General features: G+C 34.9%; 1 protein-coding gene across 1 annotated transcript in view; it reads right to left on the bottom strand.

Annotated features, from left to right (window-relative positions):
• Positions 1 to 2535: 2535 nt before the first annotated feature.
• Positions 2536 to 11252, bottom strand: part of Mmp16 (matrix metallopeptidase 16 (membrane-inserted)) — a 237040-nt gene continuing 228323 nt past the window's right edge. Inside the window, exons 9-10 of the mRNA XM_013012442.1 lie at positions 5776 to 5891; positions 2536 to 3256 (exon numbers count right to left, since the gene is read on the bottom strand). Coding sequence (XP_012867896.1) covers positions 2922 to 3256; positions 5776 to 5891 — 451 coding nt within the window. The 3' untranslated portion in view covers positions 2536 to 2921. The remainder of the gene's footprint in view (positions 3257 to 5775; positions 5892 to 11252) is intronic.

The following is an 11252-nucleotide window of genomic DNA, read 5'->3' as shown; positions in this document are numbered from 1 at the left end:
AATCAATGCAGGGTGATGGAGTTCCTCAGTGATTTGCACATGTCCCAAAACGACATAGTTCATTTCTATCTTTAGCAAAATATAATTTCCAGTCTTTTTTTTTTCTTGACTTCAAGGTCTTGAAAGGATTAACCCTCTCCCAAGCAAACACTGTATAAACGAACTTATGTATAACGTCCTCCATGCTCAGCAGCAGTGGCTATCTCTGTGCTACCAGCAACATCTACAATGGAAGCACTGAAGCAGAGCTACAGGGCTGAGTCTGGTCCTCCTCTCCATGCTTTTTTGGCCCTCACATTCATAACCCTTCATGTCTGGTCAGAGTATAGTCTGCATATGCATAATGCTTTAACATACAGCCATTCCTTGTTACTTTCTAACGGTTCTTTTCCCTTAGCCTTACGGTGCATACATATGTTCAGATTGTAAGAAATACCCATTTAGCAAGGCTTTTCAACATGCCACCCAGGATTAGAAAATATTTTCCCCAACCAAATCAGAAACATGTAGTTTAACCAAAAGACATTCTAATTTTCATGCTATGTTGAGTATAAATATAAATTCAAGGCAGCCAACCTATCCATTTCCAAATAAGAATGTATACCTACACTCATTAAAAATCATCTGGAAAGGTGTATTATTAGCAAATGAGTAAGAAATTTTCACTAGTATAAAATTCCTGCTTTATATAAAAGCCACACTGGCCATTCAAGTATTTGAGGTTTTGTTTTTCCCCTATAGTTTTTGTAAGTCATACTAAAATGATGAAATTAGGCTTGAACTTATATTAAAAGGAAATAAAAAATTCACTTCTACCTACAGGGCGGTTTTAGAGCGTGCATGTAAAGAGCAAGTGTCCATCTGCAGATCCACAATCAACATTCTTTCTCTTCCCCACTCTAAGGAAACAGCTCATGCTTACTAGGTTTTTAGAGAACAATAATCCAATGGTGAAAACACCACCACAATTCCTTCAGTTTGTGCCGGTTTGCAAGTTAAAGGTCAAAGGGCAAAGACATAGAACAGGACTCTTCAAGGAAAATTTTCACAGAAGACAATGTTTAAGTTGTTGTTAATGACAGTCAACAGATCAATAATCAAGTTCAAGGCAAGCTGTTCATTGTTTCAAAAGCTAATCCCCCTCAAAAGCTGGCTTTCACACAAAGCCAAAGTCTGACTCACGGGGTGCATTCCTTCTGACCATCTCTAATAAGTTCACAGCCCCTATGGCTGTAAAGCCTTTCACTGCAAGAAGCAGCTCCTAAAAATCAATAAAGAGGTCTGTCAGTTGCTGACTTTTCTCTAGGAAAAAAATATTGATACAAACCTGCTCTGCAGGTCACATGAAAATGACAATACTGTTGTTAGGACAAATTACACTCAACAATGAAATGCTTTGGTGGTCTCTTGGCTCTGTAAGTGATCAAATGAATGGCTGAATGCCAGAAGCCACACTAACCCTTTGAGAACTACGGTTGACATGCAGTAGGTAATGCATTGGAAGATTCTCATGCAACCTCAGAGTCATCTTTTAATTCAGTTTTCAAATGGCAATGGTAACTGCATGAACTAAGGCAAATTGAATTTTCATGTAATAGATTTTAAAACAAAAATTCAATATGTCTAGGAAAGAAGAAAAAAGAGAAGACTTCAGCTGTTATAACCACTTGTTCGAATAAAATTTCACTCCTTTGAGATAGTTAGCAAAATATCTGTTTTATTTGCCAGAAAAGTTTTTTTGGCAAGTGACATTATTTATCTTTGTTATAAATGCATTTATGTATTATTATGAATCATTTAAGAATTACATGAGATTATAGGATATGTTTTAGAAACCAAAGTTCTTGAAGCTGTGACTGTTCACTGCCCTGTTCTACAACGTACCAGACTCTGAAAGCTGGTCTGTTAGTTCTCAAAGGGTTACACCAATGTGTTAATAGAGTCACAAATCCTTGTAAAATAACTGTCACTTAGATCTATTTCAGAGGCATACTGCTTCTTGCTCTGTTTATAATGGATATTGCTGACAGACCCACGGAAGGCCTGGGGCAATGGCCTAAGACAACCTGGGGAGATATCACAATGATGGAGGGGGTCAGGTGGCAAGAAAAGGTTTAGAAACACTTCAGAACAACTTAAAGGTCCTGTGTGATAGAGCTATGAATATAAATGTGATGAAACATTGAGGACAGAGCTGAGAACAGCTGTATAAAACGAAAAATGGATGTATTATTAAGGCTGTTACTATATTGCAGATATTTTGGCCCCTAGTTTGTTGGAAAATGGCTGTCCCAACAGTCTAAAAGTCCTGCATGTGTATTCCAGAACTCCCACCTGACACAGGGCTGCGCGGAGACTATCCGTAGCTGTCACAGAGCTATCTTCTTTGGAGACAAAGCTGTTTTGGGTCTTCACACTTTCCTGAAAGTTCAATGGTGGATTTTTGTTGTTGTTGTTTAAACTGTATTTTCCTTTGCTTTAAAGAAAAAAAAATGTGGGTTTTCTGCTTTTCTTTCTTTTGCTTTTTAAATAATCTCTCTTTCCCAGAAATGGGCTCAAGACTTCAGAAGGAAAAAAATATTAAAAACCTTTGTGAAGAATCATTTCTTCTTTTTTTTCCTCTTCTTTAATTAATCCTGAAATTTAATTGGGCATTGAGCGTGCAGAGGAAAGGCCTAGAACTGAATGACAAAGAAAGACAAAGGACTGAAGAACGGCAGATACTGTGCATCATGGAAGCTTCCCCATGAGTGAATTTCCACTCATGTGCAGGACCAGCAACCCTCTGGGTTTGAAGGTCAGCCCCGATTCAGGCTGCCACAAGCCTGCTCCTAGCTAGGAAACAGCATAACAGCTCTTGTCTTGAATCTCAAGTTACCACAAACTCCTGGAAAAGAAAGAAAGAAAGAAAAAACCCTACATCACACCCACTCTTGCATAGAGCGTTTACAGTACAGTATGTGGCGGGGTGTTCCTTTCCTCTTGAACTGGAACACAGTGTAAACCAATACAAGAAGGCATAAGGCCAAGATGCAGGGAATGACAATAGCTATGGCTTTCACAGTGCTGGCTGTGTTGTCCAGTTTGATGATAATGTCTACATCATCTGGTGGGCTGTGTCCTTCTTTATCTCGGTCTGTTGGTCCATCACAGCCCATAAAATCCTTGAGGATGGATCTTGGATATCCAGGTTCTACTTTGAGTATCTGGTTGTTGAACTTCCAATACTCCTTTCCTTTGTAGAAATATGTAAAGCCTGGTGGGAGAAACACATGCAGGTATCACATATTTGTTATATTACATATGCCTTAAGGTATTAATAAAATAGGATACTTTTAAACACTATCCTCAGATCAACTAAATGTACATGGTATGTTCCAGGAATTATGTCCTCAAATACCTAAGGAGAGAGAGACACACACACATAGAGAGGTAGAGAGAGAGACAGAGAGAGACAGACAGACAGAAAGAGAGTGAGCGACTCTGCGAATATTGTCACAGGATTATACATTACAGTGATAATAACAACCTACAGTGGAGGATGCTGAAATTGTTTCATAAAGTGAAATGCTGTTTACACTGAGGTTGCCGCTGAAGTGATTGTTCAATATATTGTAAAGAGGTTTCTCACCTATTTACACCTCAAGGGAAATTTCTAATCATCTTAGCATCAGGCATCTTTGTACTCCTTCTAAGCAATGGATTCTTTTTGTCATTTGGAAAAGATACCATAATAAATCATCAGACAGGAGATGTTTGGCTCTCTCTACGAGGAATCTTAAAAAATAAACCTTTTTTATAGTGTCTTGTAAGGTATCTTATTTCTGGCACAAGGTCGTGCTTATTTTGTGTTTTATCTCTTTATTTGACTTATTTGCTTAATGTTAAATTTGTGTCACCTAGCCATATTTTATTTAACTTTCAAAGTTATTACTAATTCTTCTAGGAATAAAATGAAACATATCACAATTCTATCTTTACTAATAGTTTCTATTTAATAAAGAAGGTGGTATAAGAAGGCTTAAATAACTTAGTAGAATATAGATAGATCTTTTATTTTTTAAAACACTATGATTATAGGTAATGGCTTTAGTATCTTTGTAAGCTCCTGACAAAGTATAAATGTGTATTTTTCTAAAATATTTTTCATTTTTCTTTTTTTTTGGGGGGGTCCAGTCGTGGGCCCTGAACTCTGGGCCTGGGCACTGTCCCTCAGCTCTTCAGCTCAAGGCTTTAGCGCTCTATCACTTGAGCCACAGCACCACTTCCGGCTTTTTTCTTTTTGTTTATGTGGTGCTGAGGAATCGAACCCAGGGCCTCATGCATGCAAGGCAAGCGATCCACCACTGAGCCACCTTCCCAGCCCCGTATTTTTCATTTTTCTTAAAGGGACGTATCTAGTCTTTTCTTTCTTATAAAACAAAAGCATAAAAGCCAAAATAAAACAAAAAGAAGAAGAAATGCAGTAATGCTACATTTAGTATAAAATGTTCTTGGGGAGTTATCTATTTTTCACAGAATATGTAATTTGGAGTTCATTCATACTTATTAAGAAAGGCTTTTTTCCTTCTTATATTATGGAGGCTTATTATATCAGAAGCACAAGCTAGAAATTTAGCATATGCCATCTTTTAACCCTTATTTTCAGTCCATCAAAGAGAATTAGTTACCCATTGTTGTCACAAAGATGAGTGTGTGTGTGTGTGTGTGTATGTGTGTGTGTGTGTATTTCCCTGAGCCCTTTGTGAGAATAAAATTCAAACCCTCACCTTAATCTAGAGCCTGAACACATAACAATTTTACTAGTGAAACATCAAAGATGACATTAGGTATACTTTTGGCATAAAGAACTCTGACATTACACAGAAATTTTAGATAAGAGGCATCCTCAGTTCAGGTCACTACATTTTGGAAATCATGATGTTCATTGGCATTAAAAACTCTGCTGTGGCTTTTATTTTAGAAGGACAGTTTGGTAATCAGAGCAACTTGCCAAGTGAAAACAGGTGTATGCAGATTTAAATTTTTCTGCAGGGAGCTAGTATTTGAACATGCTAATAACATCCATTGTAATTACTTAATAAGCTTGGATAAAGGAATGTTGAAGGCTTGCCAAGTAACAGTACTGTAGATGAACACAACTGAACAATACCATTGAATGACAATTAAAGAGACCTTCAAAGTAAATTAAGATGCTTGTTTATAACCTGGGAAACTTACAGCAGAATGTGTCCTCATCTTCAATTTTTAGTCAAAATGAATTACTACAATGCTACTGGGCATCACACAAAAGTTAAGAAGATCCATTTTTTTGTTTACATTTATCTGTGCTGCAGGCCAATAACATACTTCTTGCATAGGCATAGAATGTATAGATACTGAGTACACATTTGAGAAATCATTCAAAAAAATTAGAACATGTAAATATTAGAAAAAAAGTCTAAAATCTTGTAAAAGAAATATATCAAACCTCAAATCTGGAAAATTTGTAATGTTTGATAATTTAGAGGGCTTTATCACTTATGAAGTATCTATTAATGTATTACTTTTATCTATTTGTAATGATTTTCAAATGAACCGAAGTAAGTTGAAGTAAAAAAAAAATTGTCTAGCATATAATGCTAGGTGTAAATGTAGAAAGCTAGGTCATACCAGTATAAATATTGCAAATAGTCATAGTATGGTATTTTCTAATGATATATTTTAGCATAGTGAGAAAGAATAATGTGTTACTAAAACTTGAAACTTAGGAAATGTACAATGTCCATTGCATACCATTTTCTTTATGCACAAAGGCTCCCTGAGGAGATTCAGGGATGCCTTTCCAGACTGTGATTGGCTTGGGATAGCCAGGGTCCATGGTTTTCATTTCTTCACTATATCTCCAATACCTAAAAAAGACAAAACAACAACAATACATGTATGGGAAAATTTCATATGAAAACATTTATAGTCAGGTCTGGAAATGTGGCTTAGCAGTAGAGTGCTTGCCTAACATGCATGAAGCCTTGGATTCAATTCCTCAGTACCATATAAACAGAAAAAGCCACAAGTAGTACTGTGGCTCAAGTGCTAGCCTTGAGCACAGAGAGGCTCAAGGACAGTGCCTAGGCCCTGAGTTTAAGCTGTAGTACTGGCAAAAAAAACCCAAAAAACAGTTATAGTTAACACTTACTAAATCTTGACACTGTTACCTGTGTTCTTGATACTCATTTACAGAGTATCTGATTTAAATTACTAGAAAGTCAGTGCACATAAATAATTTGATTCCTCTTCTGTGTGTCTTAAAATGCATATTAATGTACACATCCTGCATATGTTAAAGTGAGTAATTATTTGAACTGCTAAAATTAACAAATGCTCTATGCTCTATGATACATAAGTTTATTTGTAATTTATAAGACTACATTATACCTATTTATGTAGTCTTGAATATGGAACCTTAATTTTCAAACTATATCACTTTCACCAAAACACATATATACTAGATTTAATTATCTTGTATTGTATATTATGTGATATAATACAGACCATAAATCAATTTATCAATAAATACCTATTTTGATAGGAAGTATTAAGAACAATAAAAATACAAGACAAGTTATGGAGGAAAGTATGAATGCCATTTTTAAATAGTAGACAGTAATTCCTCTTTGACGAGCTGATATTTTAAGCAGAGAGCAGAGATAACTAAAGAATGGCATATGTAATTTTTGGTAAGAGAACATTTCAGGCATGGGAACTAGAAACCCAAAGTTCTGATGGTGAGGATATGCTTGAAGCATATCACCATCTATCAAGAACCTAGAGTAATTACAATTGACTTAGTAATGGGGAGACAATATAGAGTAAAAACAAAAGACTAAGGTCAGAGGTATTTTTATGCTATAATAGTCTTTGATTTTTGCATTGAAAGAGAGAAGCCAATATATATTTTGAGATGGGTAAGTTCAAGATATGGGTTATTGTTGAAAAGAGTACACTGGTTGCAGTAATAAAATAGATTAAAAGGGACAAGGTAGAAGTAGGGATACTAGTTGACATATCATTGCCTTGCATACCTTGAACTGGTAATGGACCTATAAGGAGGATAATAATTCAAGCAATTCAGTTTGAGGAAAAGAATCGGAAGTATGTACTAATGTATGAGATTTGGTATGTGAGAAGGAAGTTGAATATAGTTTGAAGATTTCGATCTAATTTTCTGGCAGAAAATTATTACATAAAGAAGCAAAGTAAGGCCGGGTATTGGTGGCTCACGACTATAACCCTTACTACTCAGTAGGCTGAGATTTGAGGATCTGAAACCAGCCAGGGCAAGAAAGCTTATCTATTTATCTGTCTGTCTGCCTGTCTGTCTGGCAACAGAAAGTAAAGTTCAATTATAGTCAGAATTCTTACACCCTTTCCTCTCACAAGGTGGCCTTTTCCAGAACTTTTCCAGAACCCTTAGGCTTCTATGTCCATAGCCCTACTTATTAGCATCTATATATCTCAAAAGTAGGAAAATTATGTTCTTGGTAAACTCATGAATTCTAACACAATTACATGAAACCACTGGGGTTCACAGTAATAAGATGGCCTATTCCAGGTATGATTCTAAGTCTATAAGTCTATAGGACATAACACTGTATGGATTATATGATTTAATCACAACAAATCCATGAATTAATCATCATTATTTCCACTGAAGAGAGAACTCGGAGTTCTCTTGGTCAAAAGATGACACATAAATGCAGAACTAGTTTGTCTACTTTCAAAAGTCATCACTCATGGGCTGGGAAAGTGGCTCAAGTGGTAGAGTGCTAGCCTTGAGCTGAAGAGCTGAGAGACAGCGCCCAGGCCCAGAATTCAGGCCACATGACAGGCCAAAAAAAAAAAGTCATCACTCTCCAACATGACTCTGGCCTCCACATTTTTGGTCACAAGCAGATATTTTCCAAATTTAATTGACAATGCTCATTGGCCCTCACTGAACTGCTAAAGCTACTGTGTACCTACATGTTGAGAAGATAATAAACTTGCTTAATTGGTCTTAGCTTAGCCATTTTACCTGAAAATTGAAAAAGTAAAATGATTTCCACTCTAGTTATTTTCCCTGTGCTAGATCTATGGAGAAGCCTTTATCAACATAACTATAAGCTCTTGTTCAGAAGTCTGTGCTATAAATTCCTGTAAACATTACTCAGGAAAGATGTGGAATAAAACAAATTTTGCACTTTCAATGTTCTCATGAAAAGGAGAAGAAATGGCTTCAAGATGTATTCCAATAGGAAACCACAAGGCACAGAAAGAAAACAAATTCTCCTAGGTATTTGCCATAACTTCTCATCACAGGGATGATGAAAACAGATCTGATGAGCAGAGGAGGAAAAGTTTCATAGAGAAGCAATAAGCTGAAAAAAGATGACTCAGTACTATATATTGTTAGCAATCCTGAAGTATATTTTCTTTCATATTTTGTTCACAGAGACATCTCCTTTTAAATTATTTCTAAGCATCCTTTTTTCATAGAATATTTTGTAAGGACACAGAATTATTTGTGGGGTTGAGATTGTGTTTATAATCTAAAAAGCTCTCCTCTTGAGTAAATACTTCAGTAGAGTTTACAGCAGTCATACATGTTTATTGTTTTCTTCACTGATCCAAATAATGCCTAGAGAAAAAGTTGAATACTTTATGTCACAAATACTAAGAGAGCCATTTTTTTACATTTTACATTTTAGACACCAAACAGACCTTATAATAAAAATATTCTCTTTCTTTTTTTTTTAACAAAACAGCTATACTTTATGAAGTATGGTATATAATTATATTAATTTACACAACAATCTTTCATATGACATATTATAATGTTCTTTGTGGTAATGTCCTAGCATAATTGCAGCATGTATAATCATTTGTTTACCAGTTGCATCAATGTCAGAGCATTGAGTATCATTTTATTCAAAGAAAATTTATTTACATTTTCTCACTTTAATATGAGGCAGGTGAAATTCACATGAACTGTCTGATTTATAATTCAGTTTGGCTTGAATACCATGATGCTGCTAGTCTTTATCTTGAAACTTTATTCTTATCATAAATTTCCATTATCCAAATGTGCATAATACTTTCAATCACAAGTTGTTCATTGTTTGGGTATGTTTCCTTTGAATGTTTACTCAAAGATCCATTCACCAATTAATGGATAAATTAACAAATTAATTGCAAGCCACATAAGACTCATGCAGATCACATTTCAAGAAAATATTCATGGTATATAAATTTTATTAGACGCTTTAACATAAATGAGTCTGTTTGATAAATATCTAGAGAACTTAAATGTGATTGGAATTATTTAGCTATATTCAGGATTATCTTTAAATGTGCAAGATTTAAAAATACAGGTTTGTACTTCAATTTTCAACATACTTGAACATATTTTACCAGGAAATAAAATGTCTGTCTCTCTGAAAAATGAGTTTTTAATGGATTCGTTAAAAACTAAAGAAAATATTCTGATATGGATGGTTTTATTGTGAATAAATCCACTAATGAATTAAAAATTTAGATACAGTAAGAGGAAATTTTAATTTTATGCAAGAGTGTCAGTAAATAATAAAAAGTAGTTATTACAGCTTTTTCTTCTAATTCATTAATTTTCTCTCCTAGAGAAGTTTGACATTAAGTAAACGATTCTTTGAACAAACCATTCTTTAATCAATAATTCAGAATAAATAAGGAGATTCATTAGCTTTCAGACTTTTAGACTTCCATAAAAGATAGGAATTTCTTACGTAATAGCACAGAGAATTTTTAAAAAGCCTCTAACCTAAGGAAAAAAAAGACCATAATACTCTAGACTGAAATATTCAATGGAACACTGCTATATCCTTAACTCCACAAGGAACAACAGGGCTCATTTCACATGACTCAGTCATCTCTCTATCTGATTGGGCTTCAGAGAGTCTCTACTCTAAAGTCAAAATTACTTGCTTCTACTACACTGCCACAAAACATAAGAACATGTCTTTTCCCATTGTCAAATAATCACATAAAAATCTCATTTTTAATAAGAATGGCAAATAGTCATATGAAGAAATGCTCAAGCTCTCTAGACATAAAAGAAATGCAGATCAAAACAACATTGAGATACGACAACACCCGAGTTAGAATGGATATAATCAAGAACTCTAATAACAACAGACGCTGGAGGGGATGTGGACAGAAGGGAACCCTACTGCATTTGGTGGGAGTGTAAACTTGTTCAACCACTTTGAAAAGCAGTATAGAGTTTCCTCAAAAGACTCCACATAGAGTTCTCCTATGACCCAGCAACCCCACTTTTGTGCATTTATCTAAATGATCACAAACAAGATCATACTAAAGCTACCAGCACAACTAGATTTATTGCAGCATTATTTATTTCAGTAGATGAATGGATCAAGAAAATGTGGTATATATACACAATGGAATTCTATGCCTCCATCAGAAAGAATGACATTGCCCCATCTGTTAAGAAATGGAAAGACTTGGAAAAAATTATATTAAAGAAGTAAGCCAGGCCCAAAGAATCATAGGTCTCATGGTTTCCCTTATTTGCAATAACTAGTATATATCTGAGACAAGCAGAATAAGTCAGATAAGATGATGTTAAGCAAAATGAACCCCAACATAGGGACACAAGTGGTTTTTTTCTTTCTTGCTATTGTTTCTAACATATTTATAAGGTACCATGTGATTTTTTTTTTGTTGCTTTGTATGTCCCTTCTGTTTTCACAGAATTTGATGTTGGTGTAATTTGGAGAGGGGAAGGAAAAAAACACATTGTTTAAATAGGGATACAATTTGACCATTGCAACGATGAGATGTACTAGACGCTATGTCAGAAAATGAACTTTACAATTTAGGCGGGGGGGGGAGTTATGGAGATGGCAAGGAAAGAATGGTAGGGGATGAACAAAGGAGGAGGCAACAATGCTTGAAATGCTGGGTAAGAAATGTACTCATTACCTTGCTCATGTAACTGTAACCCCTCTATACAGTATTTTCACAATAAAAACATTTTTAATAATCTCACTTTTATGAAACATGCTTAACAATTCAGTAGAATAGAAAACATTAATTTACTTTGTTGATGAATATTTCAAAATACATGAAGTAATTGCTTGATAAAGTTACAACAAGTTCAAAGTCAAAATAGTTTTTCACTTTACTCTCCGTGGCGTTTTTTTAACGTATAAAGGGGGTGAATATTTCACCTTTTTATT

The sequence above is a fragment of the Dipodomys ordii genome, unplaced genomic scaffold (assembly GCF_000151885.1).
Source record: "Dipodomys ordii isolate 6190 unplaced genomic scaffold, Dord_2.0 Scaffold17, whole genome shotgun sequence".
Taxonomy (NCBI): domain Eukaryota; kingdom Metazoa; phylum Chordata; class Mammalia; order Rodentia; family Heteromyidae; genus Dipodomys; species Dipodomys ordii.
Note: the sequence above shows the minus strand (reverse complement) of the source record. Positions and strands in the feature narration are given on the sequence as shown.